The sequence below is a fragment of the Bos indicus genome, chromosome 7 (genome assembly GCF_029378745.1).
Source record: "Bos indicus isolate NIAB-ARS_2022 breed Sahiwal x Tharparkar chromosome 7, NIAB-ARS_B.indTharparkar_mat_pri_1.0, whole genome shotgun sequence".
Classification (NCBI taxonomy): Eukaryota; Metazoa; Chordata; class Mammalia; order Artiodactyla; family Bovidae; genus Bos; species Bos indicus.
Window position 1 is genome coordinate 39,140,095 of NC_091766.1, and position 22,922 is coordinate 39,163,016.

Sequence of the window (22,922 nt, forward strand, 5' to 3'; positions counted from 1 at the left end):
AACCTGCTTCCTTTCCAGAAAGCTCCCAACTTCATACCAGGTGAACACACCTCTTCTTTGGCCTCCCTATCTCAAATTCACAGACCCTATCTCTAACCTGGGCTCAGCACCAAAAACCTCGCACACTATATGCTTAGTTGCTCAGTCATGTCCAACTCTGGGACCCCATGGACAGTAGCCCGCCAGACTCCTGTTCATGGGGATTCTCCAGGCAAGAATACTGGAGTGGGTTACCATGCCTTCCTCCGGGGGATCTTCCCAACCCAGGGATCAAACCCAGGTCTCCTCCATTGCAGGCAGATTCTTTACCAGCTGAGCTACCAGGGAAGCCCCAAACCCCAGGCTTAATTTCCTGGGATTCAATTCCCAGCTGCCGAATTCTGCAGGGGGACTCTGGCCCGTCACCCACAGAGCCTGCTGACCACCCCCACAGCCTGCTCCATCCTGGGAGGAAGGGCAGGGATGGTGGCAGAGGGAGTTGAGGCTCTGTGGGAGGTAGACTGGACCCTCTGGCAGCTGGTGTAGAGCTCCCTGCCCCTTACCCGGGCTAAATGACTCCCACAGTCAGCCAGCAGCCTCTCTGATGCTCACAGCCAGGGAGAAGGAACCTCTGGCTGTCATGCGCTCAGAGGAGACAGTAATAGGGGAAGAGCCACTACTCACTCCCCTGGGGCTTCCCTGGTAGCTCAGTGGTAAAGAATCTGCCTGCCAATGTAGGAGACACGGGTTCGATCCCTGGTCCGGGAAGATCCCACATGCCTCGGAGCGATTAAGCCCACGCACCACATTACTGAGTCTGTGCTCTAGACTCCGGGAACTGCAACGATTGAGCCCATGTGCAGCAGCTACTGAAACCCGCGTGCCCTAGAGCCTGTGCTCCTCAACAAGAGAGGTCACCGCAATGAGAAGCCCACACACTTCAACAAAGAGTAGCCCCCGCTCTTTACAACTAGAGAAAAGCCCGCGAAGCAAAGAAGACCCAGCACAGCCAAAAAAAAAGTAACCCTGGAGTGTAAAAGGCAATAAGGTAATGCCAGGAGTGGTTCTGTCAGAACTGTCCAGAGCTCCTGGGCTAGTGAAGCGAGTGCGCCCAAGACATGAAGGTGAAATATTCTAGCAAAAGCTTCTAGTTCCCCAAGAGCCTGGCTGCCATGTCTGGGAATGAGAGGTCTGACTCCTTCCTCCCGCATCAGGAAAAGTTGCTGGGGAGGTGGTGGCGCCCTGACCTGCCGTGTGCTCCTGCGGGATGAAGGCGGATCGTGGCTGGCTTCACATTTCATTCTTAACCCATGCACGGCTGGGTGTTTCTAATCTGAGGGTCCAGGCTGCTTGCTGCTGGGGGAGCTGCCCTGGCCAGCCAGGAGGTTCCAAACTCCACTCCGGACTCAGAATGGACCACTCCAGACATGAGGGAAATGCCCCCTAAATTTCCACCAAGTCTTGTAGGCTAGGTTTGTGACACATTTTGTGCAGCTATCACCTCCTCTGCCTTAATTAATCCCAGCTCCAATGCTGTAAGGGAGGTTTTGAATCACCCCGGGTCACAGAGCAGGAAACTGAAGCTCACAGAGGGCCAGAGCCTTCCCCAGGGTCATCCATATACGAGACAGCAGTGTTGGAACCCATGCCCCGGTCTCCCTGATGCTTGGGGCTGGAGTGCTTTCCACAGCCTCCTTGGAAGGCAACTCCTGGAAGACTGGGGGACCCACCTTCTGCCCCTGCCTACCCCTGCCAGCCCATCCTGAGTGTGGACAGAGCTGGCGGCTAGAGAGGCCCCTGAATTTATCGACGTTTACCCTCCCTGCATCCTCCTGGCCTGAGGCACAGGACAAATGTGTCTCCTGACAGGACGGTCCTGTTGTACTCTCCTTCACCGGGCTCGGCCCCTGCTCTTTCTTTATCAGGACTTCTGGATGCTGCTGTCACGGGCAGGACCCGACAGCGGCACAACCTCGTGTCACCGTGCTTCTGCTGTGGTGCTCACTCGGCTCAGGCTGGGGACGTCCATTCCAGGTATAAGCTAGCTTTTAGGTTTAACTGTAAAAGATCTGAGAAGTAATGACACCAAAGAGGCCAAACAGGAATCACCCAGTCTCCGGTTCTGGAGTGGTGACAGGACACGGGGGGCTGGGACAGAGAGTCTCCTGTTCCCTGGGAAGAGGACGACATCCAAGCCTGTGGGGGAGCACTCACTCCACGGTCAAGGACTGGACCCTGGGCTCAGGGCTGACACACTGGCTGGGAAGAGCAGTGTTGGCTGGTCTCAGCATGCCCATGAGACTCTTGAAGGCTATTTGATTTGTCTGCAGGGCCGCTGGAGGGGCAGACGGTTCCTGCCAGGACGGCCTTGCAGACCCGCACATTTTGCATCTCCACAGAACTAATGCTAATCCATCCACAGAGAGACTGCGGCCACTGAGGAGCAGAGGTGCAGGAGAGGGAGGAGAGGGGTGCAGACAGTTAAATAAAGGCACAGAGGAAGAAGACTGGCTAGAGAGTAAAGGGCAAAGAGAGAGAAAAAAATAAATGGCAAATTACCGGGTAGCCATCTCGTCCCGATTGCCCCTGTGGTAATTAATATGTCGTTAATAATTAGACCTTCGGTAGAAAAACCATATGGCAACACTTAGAACTCAATCAGGGCCCCAGATCCCCCCCACCCCTGTGTCTGCAGGGTTTGCAGCAGAGGCTGCTGACAGACTCCTTCAAGGGGGAATGCAAGGCTGAAGTGGGTCTGGGGGATGGAGCACCTCGTCCCCACCTCATTGACCTGGCTGGAGGGGTCACCAGGGCACACATCACAGTGTCTTCCTCACGTCAGCCGAGGCACATGGCAAAGACCTTGTGGAGTTATAGGGGATGGCATCCTAGCTACCACGACAATGCTCCTTCACGGGCCTCACAGGTTTCCTGTCTGTTGCCCCTGGGAATGAGGTGACCCGAGGAAGACAGCCCTTGGAAGTCAGAGGTATGGGGACACGTTGATGGCTACCGGATGCTTCTCTGACCCCATGTGCTTGAAGTAGTGGCTGCCCAGACACTGGACAACACATCGGCCTCCACTTCAGGTTGCCATGGTAGCTATGGAGCCACCTTCCAGAATCCCATGGGGTCTTTGCCACGTGCAGCCTGAGAACTCTGCATTTGTTTAATTCACTTAGTCATTTTACAGCCAGGTTAAAAAACACAGACATACACACAACAAGACAAATTTGCTCCATAGCCCTCTGCGTTCTGCACTTTGGCGAGTTCACACAGGCTAGCCTCCACTTGACTCAACTGCGTAAAACTGCTCCTGGCCCATAAATCTACACATTCCGGCTTTCTTCCTCAAAGGGGTGCTGCTACATGCACCAGGACGTTCAGATTCTGAAGGGTGCGGATTGGGAAATGAATCATGGTTAAGTTGAAGTAAAAATGAAGCTGCTCATCTGAAAGGAATTCCTTTAGAAGATTAATTTTGGCTCAAGCAGACCGTCATTGTGTTTCTTGAATGAATTCATTGGGATTTATCAGGCTCTGAAAAACTGCCAAGATGAATCAAAGGCAGACTTGTCATGGGTCTTGGAGAAGGAATGGGATTTCTGGGGCTGCTGTGGATCCAGTAGCCACCCCCTCCCTCACACCCTTCTCCAACTCAGCACCCTTACTGGCCAGCTGTACTCTCAAGGTCTCTGTTGCCCAACTCAGAGAGTCAAATATTTTGGCAAAGAAGGAAAACAGACCCCAGAATCTAGTGGTTAAGCCCCACTTATTCTTGACATAATTGCCTGACTCCAGAGTCCTTTCTGCCAAAGCACGTGAGATGAAAATGTTTACGCAGATCAACTGCTGCAGAAGGGTTAGGAAATACAGGCATGGTGCTTGTGCTTCTGTGCACCAAGTCAAAAAACTCGAGCCAGAGATTTTGATGAGGAGCAGCCAGGCGCATGCCAGCTCTCTTGGAAGGATAATGGTCACAGGATGCTTCACTGGGCAAGTCAAGCACATGGAATCCTGTGTTTGCATTCATCTACAAATGCCAAAAGAACATGTCCCCTGGCTGAGATTGAATTTTTTTTTTAAAGAATACACCTCTCTAATCAAATATTCTTTTCATAGAAGTGCTACACAGAGAGAAAACAAAATATCTTATCTTTCAGGAGCAGAGAACATAATCCAGGACACTTACAGGAGGACCTGCAAAACACAAGCAGAGAAGCCATAGTAAGTATCAAAGGGAGAGAGGGTCCCCTCACCCCGGCCAGCCCCTTCCTTGCACAGCTCCCAGTCACCCCTCCTTGCAAGGTTTTGATGCTTGTGTCAGGGCAGAGGGAGCACCTCTGTCCTTGGAGGGACTGGACGGGCATGTGCGTGGTTATGACAATCCAGCAAGTTTTGGTTTGTGCATTCATGACATGAGGCTGCTGTTGCTTCCTGCTTGGGGCACACCCATGTTGGGCTTTGCCAGGCAGGGTAGGAATCAGATCTGTTCCTTCTTGAAGAATACATTTTGGAGCTCAATGGGGGTTGGTTCATTTCTGGGGAAAGGGAGATACTTGAGAAAGAAAACATTTTGGGCAGAGGGGAGAATACTCCTAACAGGCACTGGCTTTGTGCTTGTGTGGCTGAGCAGATGTATAAGGAGGTGGAGGGGGCCCATAGCCCAGCTCTGGGGTTAGTGGTGCTGAGCCTGGCTGTGTGTAGGGAAATTTGAAGGGGGCCAGTCTAGAAGCACAGGTGGCAGCTCCAGTAAGGCTGGTGCAAGCAAGCTGAGACTTGCCCCATGGAGGACACGCAGGTATTCCTCACCTTAGAGTGTACACACCACATTATACAGCCATGACTGCATTTGACCTACTCAGTAATCTTTGAGGTATGACAAACATGCCCATCGGCAGGTGACAACACAGAGGCTCAGAGAGAAAGAAGTGACTTGTCTAAGGACACATTGTTGGTTAGGGATGGAATTTATGTCTGAAGGAAGTCTCCCGATTCTCAGATCCTACACATATTCCACTAAAAGCCACAATGCTGCCAAACCAGGGACTCCTCTGCTTGTTCCTCTCCAACCCCAGACCTCAGTCTGGAGGGTGAGGCCAGAACACAGAGGCGGCCCTCGGCAGTCAGCCACCCCTACGTTTTCATGGATCAGTGTTGGGTGCAGGTAGTGGGACCAGGGGTGAGAGAGGCCACGATCTCTGACTCTCAGAATTCTCCTTGGATGGATTGATACTTGAGAAAACAACGGCACAGGAAGGAAGCACAAGAAGCTCCCAGCTCATCATGAGAGACCAGAGCCAGGCTGGGCTGACTGGGGACGGGAGGCTAGGCTGAGTCCAGAGGGTGAGGCATGGTTATCTGGCAGAGGAAGAGGGAGGGAAAAACTCCAAACACGCCAAGTCACTGGGCATCTAGGGTTCAGGCAAAGCTGAGCAGGCTGCAGGAGGGCAAGACCTGGGGAGAAGGCAAGTCAGCCAGACCACAGTGTCTTGTTTCCATGTCATCATCTGGGGGTGGGGGGCGTGATCTGAAGGACAGTGGGGGCCACTGAAGGTTTCTGCACAGAGGAGTGATTCGAGGGGATAAAAGTGGGCTTGAGGATGTGCTGCAGTCGTCCCCCTGTAGGTGACAGTGGCCTGGACTTGGGGACTGGCAGAGGAGAAGAAGAAAAGTGAGTCAGATGGACTTGCCAGTGAGGACAGACAGAACTTGCTCATGGATTTAATGGTGGAGGGTGAGTGAGGAGGTGATGGGATAGAGGAAGGAGAGAGATGAGACAAAGCTCTTTCACTTCAAAAATTGATGCATGAGGTGCTAATGTCTGAGAATGTAACCTGATGGGGGGTGCGTTCTGTGCATACCCTAAATCTAGACTAGGGGCGGGGCAGGTTGTTGGCCATGTGGATGTCTGTACTGCTGGTATCTCACTTCCAGACAGCTGCCCCACTCTCTGTTTTACCAAAAAGAGGAAAGCCACCAGATGGACTTACTATCACCTTTCTGATGCCACACGCACACACCTGCCTGCACCTTCACCTGTGCCTGGCCTACTCCATGTTTGGTTAACTCTGATAGAAGACATGTCCACATGTTGAGGTGTGGGGAAGTCATTCTGGCTTATACATGAGTTAACTTGGATTTTCTGCGAACTAAAACATCCTATTTATGGCCAATCAAAATACACTTACTTCTGCTTTAATTATTAAAGAAAAGGATGCATTGATCAGAAGTAAAGACTGTTCATGTTAAAAATAAAGAGCAAATGCATCCCTTCCTGGGATGCCAATGCTGGTACTCTTTTGATAAGACAGCTTCCCAGGTGCCAAGGCCATACTGACTCACTAGGTACCTGATGATCTGTTTTATTTTTAAACCTTGAAAGAATGTATCCCTGACTTGTTTGAGGTTCTTTGTTCTTTTTTTTAAAACACAACATGATTGTATTTGAATATACAACCAAAATACAAAACACCATAGTAAACTGATGGAAATGAAATATGGTATTTCATTTGCATTGCATGAAAATAGCTAAAATCCCTAGTTATGAGTTCTTAGAAACCAGTAACAAAGACACTGATATACCAAGGAAAATGAAAAAAAAAAAAAAAAACAGAAGAAAATGAAATAACAAAGTGACAAGTAAAGATTAAGCATATATGAAGATTATTGAGCTAAATTAAAACAGAATAAAAGCAATTTCTTTGTAATATCACATTGTCAAAGATTAAAAATGTAACATTTGTGCAGTTTCAGGAAACATACCCATATAAACACTGGGGGACAAGATTGATGGAGTCCCATCTATATAGTAGGGAAAAATATATTATAATTTAATTTTATAATTTATAATTCTAAGTTCAAACTCAGTCCAAATTCTGAGTGTGGACTCAGAATTATAAAATTTGGGTATCCTTAGTCCTAGCAGTTTCAATTTATTGGAATTATTTCTACAAATTAGTCAGATAAATTTAATCTATATAAACCATGTTTACCACATAGAAAATTTGTAGCTAATATACATACCCCCAAAATGACATGCATATTAATTTATCAATAAATCCAAAAGGATGTGCACAAGATTTCATTAATAGTAGATAACACAGATAGAGGTGGCAGAATTAGAGGAGGAAAAAAGCCATTTAATAAGTAAAATATTACACTTCACAAATTGCCATATCCTTTGAAATCTTGGAAAATATGATTTTTTATGAATTAATTTTAAATTTCCCTGTGATAAGTTAAAAATTTTAATATATGCAGTTATAGGAGCATTGAAATGAAGCCTTGAAGTTACACCATCCTGAGCAGTGTAACAATATCTCCATCATTCAAGCTCCTGAGATATAGTCCAATGGCAGCAATAAAACAGTCAACTTGCCTGGTTACTATTCTCTCCAGTATCACCCTTTGGGTCACTTTCAAACTTGAGCCTTCTCAGCCTGTTTTTCTGATCTACTGCTGCTGCTGTTAAGTCACTTCAGTCGTGTCTGACTCTGTGTGACCCCATAGACGGCAGCCCACCAGGCTCCCCCGTCCCTGGGGTTCTCCAGGCAAGAACACTGGAGTAGGTTGCCATCTCCTTCTCAATGCGTGAAAGTGAAAAGTGAAAGTGAAGCCGCTCAGTCATGTCCGACTCTTATCGACGCCATGGACTGCACCCTACCAGGCTCCTCCATCCATGGGATTTTCCAGGCAAGAGAACTGGAGTGGGGTGCCATTGCCTTCTCCATTTCGGATCTACAGGGAGTGTCTATTGCAACACACTGATGAGGATTCTCCATACTTTATGAAGACTGTCTTTGGCTTTACAGAAGATGGTGGTAGAAGCAATGACATCAGTTTTCCTAATTAGTCATCACAATCATTATCACCAAGGGGGTTCTCCTGGACCCAGAGGTGGGAGTGAAGAACATTTGGAATGAAGAATACTGCATCAGGTCTGGTGGTACCAATTGTTGAGATTAGAAACAAAGAAGACAAAAGTATCTTTTCTTGGAACTATCATCTCCCTGTGGTTTACAGATGAGATTTATACATTAAGGAACTCCAAAGGGAGAGAAATGTCCCTGATGGTGACAGATATCCTCCACCAGTTCAGTTCAGTTCAGTCGATCCGTTGTGTCTGACTCTTTGCGACCCCATGAACTGCAGCACACCAGGCCTCCCTGTCCATCACCAACTCCCGGAGTTCACCCAGACTCACGTCCATTGAGTTAGTGATGCCATCCAGCCATCTCATCCTCTGTTGTCCCCTTTTCCTCCTGCCCCCAATCCCTTCCAGCATTAGAGTCTTTTCCAATGAGTCAACTCTTCCATGAGGTGGCCAAAGTACTGAAGTTTCAGCTTTAGCATCATTCCTTCCAAAGAAATCCCAGGGCTGATCCCCTTCAGAATGGACTGGTTGGATCTCCTTGCAGTCCAAGGCACTCTCAAGAGTCTTCTCCAACACCACAGTTCAAAAGCATCAATTCTTCGGCACTCAGCTTTCTTCACAGTCCAACTCTCACATCCATATGTGACCACAGGAAAAACCATAGCCATGTTTGTCTCAAATCCCATCTTCTCCCTTCTTTCTGTGGATAAGCGAATACTCTTGTTTCACTGTGTACGGTTCTCTGCCGCACTAGTATCTAAGTCACAGGCTCTTCAGGATCACTCAAAAACTATTCGTAAGAGTCACTGGGAGTACAGAGTTGGATACAATAGCCCAACACTTCCAAGATGTCAATGCTGCTGCTGCTGCTAAGTCACTTCAGTCGTGTCCGACTCTGTGTGACCCCATAGACGGCAGCCTATCAGGCTCCCCCGTCCCTGGGATTCAATAGGTAACGATGAAGACAGGCACAAAATGGCTGTATCTTTAAAACACCCTCTGTTGTTTATATGTTGCTTTAAAAATTCTAAAGGCAGAAAATAGCAGCAGTCCCTTCTTTTCTGATCTATTAATACAGTAAAATTTTGCTATGTTTTTCCAGACAACTTTCTATTCAATAATTCGCATTTGCATTTTTAGATTGTCATGTAGCAATAGACAAATATATAAAGTGTTTTAGTATTTTACTTACGCATGTGAAAAAATTTTTTAAAGATTACTAAAATAATCACCATTATAGTTAACACTAGTTAGTTCAGTTAGCATTACTTAACTCTATTATCGGAGAAGGCAATGGCAACCCACTCCAGTACTCTTGCCTGCAAAATCCCATGGATGGAGGAGCCTGGTATGCTGCAGTCCATGGGGTTGCTAAGAGTTGGACACGACTGAGCGTCTTTACGTTCACTTTTTACTTTCATGCAGTGGAGAAGGAAATGGCAACCCACTCCAGTCTTCTTGCCTGGAGGATCCCAGGGACAGGGGAGCCTGGTGGGCTGCCGTCTATGGGGTCGCACAGAGTCTGACACGACTGAAGCAACCTAGCAGCAGCAGCAGCAGCAACTCTATTATCAGGTTAGAATAAACACATTCTTCAGGAAGAGTAACCATTAATATTTCAAATTAAAAAACCCGAGGCATATGAACACACCTCAATGCATACATTTAGTTGACATTTGTACAAAAATGACAATTTAAAAAATCATCTTGGGACTTCCCTGGTAGCACAGTGGCTAAGCTCTGGGCTCCCAATGCAGAGGGCCTGGGTTCAATCCCTGGGTGCAGAAGCAGAGCCCATATGCCACAACTAAGGCCCCAGTGCAATCAAATAAATAAAAATAAGTAAATATTAAAAAAAATCAACTTAAAACACCCTTCAAAATTGGAATAGCTTTTCAGTGCTTGAATGATATTCATACGAATAAGCTCTCATTACAATTGTTCTTTTAATGGAGGGTCTTCATTCTGACATGACAGAAAAGTGGGCTGAAAACCATGCTTCTCTGAGGCAGTTTCTCAGAATTATCTGGGAGGCTGGCTTCCAGGCTACTGTCCTCACTTTGGCTCAAATAAAACTCTTTTCTATTCCTTTTATAGACTGTTTATTGATTATTTTTGTGGACAACTCAGAGGAGCTGACCCACCTCCTCTTTCCTGGGACCCTGCCACCCCCATGCTCCCCCAGTCACCGTCAAGCCTGACTTTCAAGCACATCCTTCCCCACGGATCTGAACATGAGAAACCACCCTTCACTGCACGGCCTCCTTCGTTCCTGCCCCAGCTCCTCTCTCCCTCACAGATGCACTGTGAAAGAGGGGTCTCCTCTCACTCACCTTCTGTTCACCTTGTAACCCTCCGATTTGGATTCCATTCCTACTTCTCCATCAAAATGGCATTCACCAAATTTCCAAGGACCTCCTCCAATCAATAATCCTGACAAGGATTTCTTCCTGAAGTTATCTTCTACCTCCTTCTAGAAGCACTCTCATCCTTTGGCTTCCAAGATGTCCCATCCTTTCACCTCCCTGACTGTTCAGCTGACTCAGTCTCCTCTCCCAGCCCCACATGCTGAGGCTCCTCAAGGTTCAAGTCCAAGCTTTCTTTTCTTCAGTTCTCTGCTCATCAGTCTCCTCTCTCCATCTTCCCCAAAGAGCTCTGTCACACTCACGGCTACACTAGGTGGAAGTGTCCCAAGTGTATATCTCCAGTGCTGACCATCCCTCAAAGTCCAGGCTCCCTTTTTGAGCTGCCTGCTTGATTTCCCCTTGAATAACCCCATGATTCCTTAAACTAGAATGCATAGTCATGCTCATGATTTTCTGCCCTCACACATGCTCCTCTCCAGCTCCTGAACTCAGTGGACGTCATCCCCTCCTTCCGAGCTGGTGAACAGGAAAATGAGGAGTCCTCCTTGACACGATCTATTTGGCACATTCCCTGTTTGTTGCTCTGGAGCTCATCCACTTGGGTCTCTCCCCAGCACCACAACCTCATCTGTGTTACCAGCATCTCCTGATTGTTGCAATAGCTTCTTCACCCATCTCCTACTTCAGTCATCCCACAGACATTCACTGAGTGCCCACCGTTCCAGACCCTCTCCTGGGAAAGCGGGATACAGCAGTGACAGTGACAAGCATCCCTGTCCTAAGGAGCATCCCTGCTAGTGAGGGGACAGCTGAGATACACTAAGCATAAACAATGGTACGTCACCTGGAAGAGGACAGTGTCGTGGAAAGAGAGAGGCGGCGGGACAGGGTATTTCTCCAGGATGAGAAGTGCAGCAGCATGTTTGCATAATGGAAGTCATCAGCAGGAAGGGGAAGACCTGATGTGTTAGAGAAAGGGGGATTCCTGGAACGATGCCCTTGAGGAGGCAAGAGGGACTGGCACTGGCACAGCTGTGGGTGGGAGCCTGGACAGGCCATCTGTGGAATGGGCAGGGAGGGAGAACATGCAGGTGTGTGACTGTGGTGGGATTTGTGGAAGTTCTCTTCCAACTGCCCCAACGGTGCTGGTGAAGTAGGAACTGAGGCTGTGAGTCATGAGTGAGGATTAAGTGGCTGAGGGTGTGAGGGGCTTCTATGAGGTTATCAAGATCCCCAGGAGTTCACCTAGAAGTGGTGTTGGAAAGAGGACTGGAGACCCAGGAACTGAAACTCACTAGCTATGAAAATGACGTGCCTGGGATCAGAGACAGCCTCAAATATGTAGACCTCATGTTCTCCAGTCTCCATTCAGAGGCTAGATGCAAGTCCGATCATGGCCCATCCCTCCACTCCTCACTTTCCCATTGTTCTTAAGACAGAGGCTCAAATCCAAAGCCCTGTCCTTGCTGTGGGCTGCCCAGGCCTCTTCACCTGAGCCCGTCGAAATGTTGACGTGAGAGCTGTTATTAATAGAAGGTGGTGGGCAGCCTAGTGGTTATTGGGACTAAGTCAAGTTGGATTCATACCGCTGCATGAATCAGGGTGAATTCCAAAAGGATCAAAGATTTACAAGCTTCAAAAAAAAAAATCATAAAAATCCTAAAGGAAAATGTGGGGAAATTTCTTTTTAACCATGGAGAGGAGCAGGCTTTCCCAAGAACAGTTCATAATTTAGAAGCTATGCCATAAAGTCAGATCCAACCATATAAAAGCAAAAATCTCTGCAAGGTAGAAAGTCAAAAGCCAGAGTGGAAACATTTCCAACTCATGTCACAAAGGCTAGATAGTTCGATATAAAAGTATTCCTAAAAATCAACTCTAAAAACATCAATAATCTAACAGAAAAATGGTTAAAAGATATGAATAGAGAGAACAGAAAATATAGCCCTGAAGTATGCGAAACAAGAAATCTTTATTCTCAATAAAAGAAAGTTAAAGCTATATCATATCATATGAGGAAAAGTGAAAAAATCTGATGGCTTATCATGTCAAGGGAAATGAGGACAGCCACCTCACACCTGGGTAGGGAGGATAAATCAGTACATTCTCTGCAGAGAGTGAGTTGGCAATACTAATTAAGATGTAAAATTTTTGTACCAGTTGCTACAATGATCCTCCTAGAAATCAATTCCATAGATATATCAACATATGTATAAGATGATAGGTGTATAAGAATACTCACTGCAGAACTGGTTGAGATAGTAAAGACATTAGAAACAGCACAAGTGGAATGGCTTAAAGAAATGATGGGATGCTTATGAAAATGGGATACTAAGCAGCTTTGAAAAAGACCAAAGTAGTTCTGTATGTTCTGACATGGTATATTGTTATATTAAAAAAAAAAAGGCATATAACATTATATTAATAGGTAGCCATTTATACTAAAAAAATTGGTAGACTTTTGTTTGTATAAATGTGGAACATCTCCATGTGGTCAGAAGAATTTGGTCATCAAGTTGCTTCCGAGTAGGGGAATAGTTGAGAGAACAGGAGAGGTGGGGAGAGACATCTTTTCACCATGGACTCTTTGATGCCATCGGATACACATGTGTAGCTCCCAAGTCAGACAAAGCAATAACTTTAACTTAAAAATGGCTGGATTCAGCACTTGTGTTTTTGTCTGGTCCTCCAGCTTTTGCGGCCTTTCCTCACACTCACTTCTAAGCTCCCTTCAATAAAGCTCAGACTATGATTATCATTCTGAGGGCCTGGGCGCCTGAGATAGGAGCCTGTGGCCTGGTGTAAGGTGCAGCTCAGGAGATGCAGGAGGAGCTGCAAGAGTAACCATCACTATTAACGACCTCAACAGCTCTTTGCATACTTAGAGGCTGTATTTTCTGTGTACTCTCTATTCATATCTTTTGACAATTTTTCTATTAGATTATTGATGTTTTTAGAGTTGATTTGTAAGAATACTTTTGTATCCAACTACACAGGCCAGAGACTATAAAACTCTCAGAGGAAAACATAGGCGGAACACTCTCTGACATTAACCGCAGCAAGATCTTTTTTGATTCATCTCCCAGAAAAATGGAAATAAGAAAAAAAATAAACAAATAGGACCTACTTAAACTCAAAATGTATGCAGGTCAGGAAGCAACAGTTAGAACTGGACGTGGAACAACAGACTGATTCCAAATAGGAAAAGAAGTATGTCAAAGCTGTATATTGTCACCCTGCTTATTTAACATATGCAGAGTACATCATGAGAAACGCTGGGCTGGAAGAAGCAGAAGCTGGAATCAAGATTGCCGGGAGAAATATCAATAACCTCAGATTGCAGATGACACCACCCTTATGGCAGAAAGTGAAGAGGAACTCAAAAGCCTCTTGATGAAAGTGAAAGAGGAGAGTGAAAAAGTTGGCTTAAAGCTCAACATTCAGAAAACTAAGATCATGGCATCTGGTCCCATCATTTCATGGGAAATAGATGGGGAAACAGTGGAAACAGTGTCAGACTTTATTTTTTTGGGCTCCAAAATCACTGCATATGGTGATTGCAGCCATGAAATTAAAAAACACTTACTCCTTGGAAGGAAAGTTATGACCAACCTAGATAGCATATTGAAAAGCAGAGACATTACTTTGCCAACAAAGGTCCATCGGGTCAAGGCTATGGTTTTTCCAGTGGTCATGTATGGATGTGAGAGTTGGACTGTGAAGAAAGCTGAGTGCTGAAGAAGTGATGCTTTTGAACTGTGGTGTTGGAGAAGACTCTTGAGAGTCCCTTGGACTACAAGCAGATCCAACCAGTTCATCCTAAAGGAGATCAGTCCTGGGTGTTCATTGGAAGGACTGATGTTGAAGCTGAAACTCCAAATCTTTGGCCACCTGATGCGAAGAGCTGACTTATTAGAAAAGACCCTGATGCTGGGAAAGATTGAGGGCAGGAGGAGAAGGGGATGACAGAGGATGAGATGGCTGGATGGCATCACCGACTTGATGGACGTGAGTTTGGGTAAACTCCGGGAGTTGGTGATGGACAGGGAGGCCTGGTGTGCTGCAATTCATGGGGTTGCAAAGAATTGGACATGACTGAGTGACTGAACACAACTGAACTGAAACTCAAAAGCTTTTGCACAGCAAAGGAAATAAACAAAATTAAAAGACAACACACAGGCTGGGAGAAAATATTTGAAAATGATGTGACTGACAAGGGATTAGTCTCCAGAATTTACAAACAGCTCATCATCAAAACAACCAATCCAATCAAAAATAGGCAGAAGACCTAAATAGACATTTCTCTGAAGAAGACATACAGATGGCTAATATGCACATAAAAGATGTTCAACATTTCTCTAATTATTAGAGAAATGCAAATCAAAAATACAATGCGATATCACCTCACACTGGTCGGAAAGACTGTCATCAAAAAATCCACAAACAATAAATGCTGGACAGTGTGTGGCGAGAAGGGAACCCTCCTACACTGATGGTGGGAATGTAAATTGATATAGCCACTATGGAGAACAGTATGGAGGTTCCTTCAAAACTAAAAATAGAGCTACAATATGACACTGCAGTCCCACTCCTGGGCATATATTTGGAGAAAAAACATGATCCAAAAGGGTACATGCACCCCAATGTTCATTGCAGCACTGTTTACAACAGCCAAGACATGGAAGCAACCTAGATGCCCATTGACAGAGGAATGGATAAAGATGTGGTACATATATACAATGGAATATTACTCAGTCATTAAAAAGAATGAAATAAGGCCATTTGCAGCAACATGGATGAACCTAGAGAGTGTCATACTGAGTGAAGCAAGTCAGACAGGGAAGGAGAAATATCGTATGCCATCCCTTATATGTGGAATATAAAAAGAAATGATACAAATGAACTTACTTACAAAACAGAAAGAGGGTCATAGACTTAGAAAATGAACCTATGGTTGCCGGGAGTGGGGTGGGGAAGGGATAGTTAGGGACCTTGGGAAGATCATATACACACTGTTACATTCAAAATGGATAACCAACAAGGACTTATTGTATAGAACATGGAACTCTGCTCAATGTTATGTGCCAGCCTGGATGGGAGTGGGGTTTAGGGGAGAACGGATACATGTGTATGTATAGCTGAGTCCCTTTGCTGTTCACCTGAGACTACCACAACATTGTTAATCTGCTGTACCCCAATACAAACTAAAAATTTTAAGTTTGGAAAAAAACATAGGCAGAACACTCTCTGACATAAATCGCAGCAACATCTTTTTCAATTTATGTCTCAGAAAAATGGAAATAAAAACAAAAATAAACAAATGGGACCTACTTAAATTCAAAACCTTTTGCACAATAAAGGAAACAATAAACAAAATGAAAAGACAACCCACAGATTGGGAGAAAATATCTGCAAATGATGTGACCAAAAAGGGATTAGTCTCCAAAATTTACAAACAGCTCATAAGGTTTAACATCATCAAAATAAACAACCCAATCAAAAAATGGGCAGGAAACCTAAACAGACATTTCTCCAAAGACATACAGATGGCCAAAAGGCACATGAAAATATGTTCAATATTGCTAATGATTAAAGAATGTAAAATCAAAACTATAAGGAGGTATCACCTCAGACCAGTCAGAATGGCTATGATAAAAAAAAAATCCACAAACAATAAATGCTGGAGAGGGTGTGGAGAGAAGGGAACCTTCCCACACTGCTTGGTGGAGATGTAATTTGGTACAGCCACTATGGAGAACAGTGTGGAGGCTCCTTAAAAAACTAAAAGCTAGAGCTACTATATGATCCAGCAATCCCACTTCTGGGCATATATACAGAGAAAGCCATGGTCCAAAAGGATACATACACCCTAATATTCATAGCAGCACTGTTTACAATGGGCTTCCCTGATGGCTCAGATGGTAAAGAATCTGCCGATAGTGCAGGAGACCTGGGTTCAATCCCTGGGTTGGGAAGATCCTCTGGAGGAGGGCATGGCAACCCACTCCAGTATTCTTGTCTGGAGAATCCCCATGGACAAAGGAGCCTGGAAGGCTAGAGTCCATGGGGTCACAAAGAGTCGGACGTGACCGAGCGATTAAGCACAACACAAGACATGGAGGGAACCTAAATGTCCCTCCTCCTCAACAGAGGAATGGATAAAGAAGATGTGGATAAAATGGATAAAGAAGATATGAGACAATGCCATTTGCAGCAACATGGTTGAATCTAGAGACTGTCATATTGAGTGAAGTAAGTCAGACAGGGAAGGAGAAATATTGTATGCCATCCTTTATATGTGGAAATGATACAGATGAAGTTATCCTTAAAACAGAAATACTCACAGAGTTAGAGAACAAACTTGCTAAGTGGGAAGAATGGGGGAAGGGATGGTCAGGGAGTTTGGGATCAACATGCACACACTGCTCTATTTAGGATGGATGACCAGCTGGGTCCTGCTGGGTAGCACAGGGAGCTCTGTGCAATGTTATGTGGCAGGCTGGATGGGAGGGGAGTTTGGGGGAGCATGGATACATGTATATGCATGGCTGAGTCCCTATGCTGCCCACCTGAAACTATCATCACATTGTTAATTGGCTATGCTGCTGCTGCTAAGTCGCTTGAGTCGTGTCCGACTCTGTGCGACCCCATAGACAGCAGCCCACCAGGCTCCCTTGTCCCTGGGATTCTCAAGGCAAGAACACTGGAGTGGGTTGCCATATACTTTGATATGAAACAGAAGCTTAAAAATGAATTCTCTCAAAAATAAGGAAAAAAAAAAAAAAAGAAAAAGTATCCATCAGTCACTTAGGGCTCCTCATGCTCTGGGAACTCCATTATCTCCTTTCCTCAGACTTCTCGTTTAACCCCTGCTGCCACTGAACTTGCACATTTTACAGGTGAATAAACTGAGGCTCAGAAAGCTTATTATGCCTTGGTCCTGGCCTGCTGGAACCCAGCATGATCCAGGCAGCCTGACTTCAAGTCTAACCAAGGGCAAACTATTTTTCCAGAAAGAGCTCTTACATTCACCGAGTGTCCCCTGAGGCCCCTGAGAGGGTGTGTGGCATGTCTGAAGTCACTTAGCTAGTGGGGAGCAGTTCAGGCTGGAAGCAGAGCTATGGGACCCCAGACCCACAGCACCTTCCACCATCCTCAGAAGAGTGGCTAGAGTGGGAATGGCAGCATTTCAGAGACACGTGCCTTCACTGGTGGGACAGGACACGTCTAGCCCAGCTGAAGTGAAGTGAAGTGAAAGTCAGTGGTGTCCGGGGCTCTTTGCGACCCCATGGACTATAGAGTCCATGGAATTCTCCAGGCCAGAATATTGGAGTGAGTAGCCTTTCCCTTCTCCAGAGGATCTTCTCAACCCAGAGACTGAACCCAGGTCTCCTGCATTGCAGGCAGATTCTTTACCAGCTGGAGCCACAAGGGAGATCTAAGAATACTGGAGTGGGTAGCCCGTCCCTTCTCCAGTGGATCTTCCTGACCCAGGAATCTAACCGGGCTCTCCTGCATTGCAGAAGGATTCTTTGCCATCTGAATTATCAGGGAAACCCTCTAGCCCAGCTGAGGGACTTTAGACACACCGTCACCTCTCATGAGCCCTTCTGGCAGCACATCACCAGCCACCATCACTTAGCACTGGCACTAGCATTACAACCTCATTCTTCTGGGCACCTCAGTCCCACCAACCAGCAGGCGCTGTGCGCTTAGTCGCTCAGTTGTGTCCTATTCTTTTTCAACCCCATGGACTGTAGCCCACCAGACTCCTCTGTCCACGGAATTCTCCAGGCAAGAACACTGGAGTGGGTTGCCATGAACTCCTCCAGGGAATCATTCCCATCCAGGGACTGAACCCAGGTCTCCTGCATTGCAGGCAGATTCTTTATCATCTGAGCCACCAGGGAAACCCAGTGGGGCTTTTAAAAATGCTCACCCCTTCCCAGGGCTTCCCATTCACATGGAATAACAATACCTAGACTCTCAGGAGACCTAGACTCCTGTGTGGCCCTGCTACTTGCTCTATCAGGCTTAGCTACGCACTGGGTCTCACTTGTCTCTCTCTCAGTTCCCCAAGGGCCCAGCTCTCTTCAACCTCGGACATTCACACCTGTCTTCACAACCGCGAAACTGAAGACATCTCCTCACCTTTTGCTCTTGCTTCCATCACAGCTGCCTGCCATTTTCTTCCAAGCACTTATCACAGTCTTTACTCCTGAAATCCACTTATGCATGTTTTGTTTATTTCTGTCAGCCCCACCAGCAAGGCAGCTCCCTGAGAGCTGGGGCTCTGTGTGTCTGGCTTCCCACCACCTCCCTGAGGCCTAGAACAGGGCCTGGCAGACACAAGTACTTTGTAAATACATGCTGAATGGATGAGAGGGAAGAAGGTCAGGAGAGCCGAGCCCTCGACTTCTGACATCGTTGTATAGTCAATCATTGATATCTAAGGTTGGGAATGGTTCCATGACTCCCCAAGATATCCAAATCCAAGGATGCTCAAATCCCTTATATAAAATAGTTATAGTTGCATATAACCTACGCAATCCTCTTGTATATTTGAAAGCATTTCTAGATTACTTGTCATACCACACAAAATGTAAATACAGTGTAAATACTATGTAAATAGTTGCTGACGCACAGGAAATTCAAGTTTTGCCTTTTGGAACCTTCTGGAAATTAAAATTCTGATACGTGGTTGGTTAACTCCATGGAGGGCAAACCATACAAGATTTATGCAGTGGCCGCCAGCAGCCTCTGGAGATGGACTCGCTGGCCAGCCAAGAGCTTGGCTTGGGCTGTCCAGGGATTTCCCTGCTTAGGAAGTGAGGCTGGCTGCAGGGTCTCCAGGAGGCCACGTGGTGGTCTGGCCAGGGCCTGGCTCCATTCTGCACACAGTTTTCAAGTATGTTTTCAAATATTCAGGCATTGGCTGTATGTGCTTTATTTGCTGTTGGGAATGTAGGAGCAATTAATAGGAGTCAGATAACATGGGAAATAAAATGGGTCTGAGGGAGCAGAGGGTTTGATGGTTTTGGAGCCTCTTTAACCGAACTGATACAGCCTGATAGGGACAGTGTTTCCCAAGTGGGGAGCCAAGTGTCCTCACGCCTCAGGGTTAGAAGGGTGCAGGAGCTGCTCCTTGACAGCCAAGCAGAGGTGGGCGGAGGGCCTGGGGCCTACAACGTCTACCTACCTAGAGCTCTTAGCCCTTCTGGGGATGATCATTTCCTGAGTGTTTCCCAAAGGCTGTATTCCCGGAAAAGCAAACTGGGAAGAATTCCCATAGTCTGGCAAGTACGTGGCCTGCACACTTGGAGGTGGGGCTGGCCTTAGTGCATAAGGCTGCTGGGGTCACCATCCCTGCTCACAACGCACACCGGCCCCTCTGGCCTGTGCCGGGACTACTGACTCCCACTCTGCCGGCTCCCTGCTCTGCCCAACAGGCTCTGGCTCCTATCCAGGCCTCTGCCTCTTCCCACTCAGCAGCTTGGGTTACAGGGCCTGGCTCTTGACTCTTGGAAGCCCACTGACCCATGAGGAAATGACCTTCAGCCATGCTTCTTGGGTTTTTCCCAGGGGAGCAGAGTGGTCCAAGGCTTTTGAACTGAGTTTGCAGGTAGATGAAATGAGGCTTGGAGGCTGGCAAATCCAGAGCCAGTACTGAGTCAGCAAGCCAAGCGATTAGGTCAGGCCTCAGGCCCTGGATTTAAACAGGGCAATACTGCCAGGGAGTGTGGAGGCCTTAGAACCTGGCTCTCCAGCTCACGAGCTCTAGACCTTGAGCACGCGGCTGTACCCTTGGAGGCAAAGTCTGCTTGGGAGAAACATGGGGAGTAACAATCCTGCTTCTCTGGACTGCTACGAGGACTGAGTAAGATACTGTGTGTGCATAAAGTGCCCAGGACATCAGTGGCTCAGAGGGGGCACCAAAGCCCAGTGCTGGCTGCAGTTACAGCGCAGCATTCTTCCTCTTTCTAACACATGTATGCATTCTGTGCAGACACACATGTAGACACACAGAAAGAAGAGAAACACAGATGGTGGTTTTCCATTGTTTGGCTCATGTTGCCGAACAAACACTGACTGCACAACAGGTTTGAAGAGGCTCGTTTTGAAATGGCACCTGAGATGGCTCTCCAGCATTTTGGTATGGAGGTTTGCTCTGGCAATCACCCTAGTCAGACTCTGTGCAGGGCCGGCAGTGGTGCTAATTAGAAGTCTAAGTGAAAAGTAAACTCATTGGATTAAAGAAAAAAAGAAACTAGTCCTATTGAAGTGTAATTCATATACCATGAAATTCACTCTTTTAAAAGCATAAACAGGTACTTTTTGATATATTCACAGAATTGTGTAACCATCATCATTGTGTAATTTTCTTTCAGTTCAGTTCAGGTCAGTCGCTCGGTTGTGTTCAACTCTTTGCGACCCCATGGACTGCAGCACGCCAGTCTTCCCTGTCCATCACCAACTCCTAGAGCTTAATCAGACTCAGGTCCATTGAGTCAGTGATGCCATCCAACCATCTCATCCTCCCTCGTCCCCTTCTCCTCCTGCCTTCAATCTTTCCCAGCATCAGGGTCTTTTCCAATGAGTCGGTTCTTCACATCAGGTGGCCAAGTATTGGGGTTTCAGCTTCAGCATCAGTCCTTCCAATGAATATTCAGGACTCAGTTCCTTTAGGATGGACTGGTTGGATCTCCTTGCAGTCCAAGGGACTCTCAAGAGTCTTCTCCAACACCACAGTTCAAAAGCATCAATTCTTCGGCACTCAGCTTTCTTTATAGTCCAACTCTCACATCCATACATGACTACTGGAAAAACCATAGCTTTGACTAGATGGACCTTTGTTGGTAAAGTAATGACACTGCTTTTTAATATGCTGTCTAGGTTGGTCATAACTTTCCTTCCAAGGAGCAAGTGTCACTGTTTCCATTGTTTCCCCATCTATTTGCCATGAAATGATGGGACTGGATGCCATGATCTTAGTTTTCTGAATGTTGAGTTTTAAGCCAACCTTTTCACTCTCCTCTTTCACTTTCATCAAGAGGCTCTTTAGTCCTTCGCTTTCTGCCATAAAGGTGGGGTCATCTGCATATCTGAGGTTGTTGATATTTCTCCCGGCAATCTTGATTCCAGCTTGTGCTTCATCCAGCCCAGCATTTCTCATGATGTACTCTGCATATAAGTTAAATAAGCAGGGTGACAATATACAGCCTTGACATACTCCTTTCCCAATTTGGAACCAGTCTGTTGTTCCATGTCCAGTTCTAACTGTCGCTTCTTGACCTGCATACAGATTTCTCAGGAGGCAGCTCAGGTAGTCTGGTATTCCCATCTCTTTAAGAATTTTCCATAGTTTGTTGTGATCCACACAGTCAAAGGCTTTGGCGTTGTCAATAAAGCAAAATTTTCTTTATCCTCCATTTTTTAAAAAAACAGAATGTGTCTTTTAAAAATAATTTTATGTGTGTATGTATTTATTTTTATTTTTGGTTGCACTGGGTCTTCATTGCTGTGAGGGATTTTCTCTAGCTGCAGCAAGCAGGGGCTACTCTCTAGCTGAGGTGTGTGGGCTTCTCATCGTTGGAGCACAGGTTCTAGGGCGAAGGGGGTTCAGCAGTTTTGGCTCCCAGGCTCTAGACACAGGCCCAGTAGTTGTGGTGCAAAGGCTTAGTTGCTCTGTGGCAGGTGGGATCTTCCTGGATCAGGGGTCAAACCCAACTCTCCTGCATTGGCAGAATGATTCTTCCTGCTGAGCCACCAGGGAAGCTCTACCTTTCATTTTTGAAAGAGAGTTTTGCTGGACATATGGTTCTAGGTTGGTGGTTTGTATTTGTTTAGTCATTTGAATGGGTCCGATCATCCCATTGCCTTCTAGCCTCTATTATTTCTGGTGGGAAGTCAGGGTTTTTATCTTATTGAAGTTCTCTTGTATGGATGAGTTGTTTCTCTCTTGCTGCTTTCAAGACTTCCTCTTTGACTTTCAGTATTTTGCTGTAATATGTCTGGGTCTGATTCTTAGATCTATAGAAAGATCTATGCTTAATATAATTTCTCAGAAGGTAGGACTTATGTGTATCAATTTGCTACTTGATTTCTGTATGTCTTATATATATATTTTTTTTTGCCTGCATGATGCAGCATGTGGGATCTTAATTCTTTGGTGAGGGATCGAACCTGGGTCCTGTGCAGGGGGTGTGGGTTTGATCCCTGATTGAGGAACTAAGATCCCAAATGCCAGTGCAGTCAAAAATGAAAAAAAAAATTTTATACTCTTTCATATTTATCTGTTATTTCATTGAAACTCTTTAATTCTGTGTGTGTGGATTTAAATTACTGTCTAATGTCCTTTAATTTTAGACTGAAGGAATCCCTTTAATATTTCTTGTAGAGCACACTGCTAGTGATGAATTCTCTTCATTTCTGATTTCCTGGGCCTGTCTTATTTTCTTTTTCATTTTTTAAGAACAGTTTTTCTTGTTATAGAGTTCTTTGTTGACAATTTTTTCTTTTTTCCCATCACTTTGAATATGTCATACCAACTGCCTTATGACTTTTGTGGTTTCTAATAAGAAATCAGCTATTAATCTTATCAAGGATTCCGTTTCTGTGATGAGTCATTGTTCTTTCACTGCTTTCAAGATTTTTTCTTTCACGTGTGTGTGGAGCAGGCACTCTTCCTTAGACAGGATCAT

General features: G+C 45.9%; 1 protein-coding gene across 1 annotated transcript in view; it reads right to left on the reverse strand.

Annotated features, from left to right (window-relative positions):
• The window catches only part of COL23A1 (collagen type XXIII alpha 1 chain), a 406,940-nt gene that overhangs the window by 53,579 nt on the left and 330,439 nt on the right, over window positions 1-22,922 (reverse strand). Inside the window, exons 4-5 of the mRNA XM_019964762.2 lie at window positions 4,172-4,179; window positions 2,539-2,565 (exon numbers count right to left, since the gene is read on the reverse strand). Of these exons, the coding sequence (XP_019820321.1) occupies window positions 2,539-2,565; window positions 4,172-4,179 (35 nt within the window). The remainder of the gene's footprint in view (window positions 1-2,538; window positions 2,566-4,171; window positions 4,180-22,922) is intronic.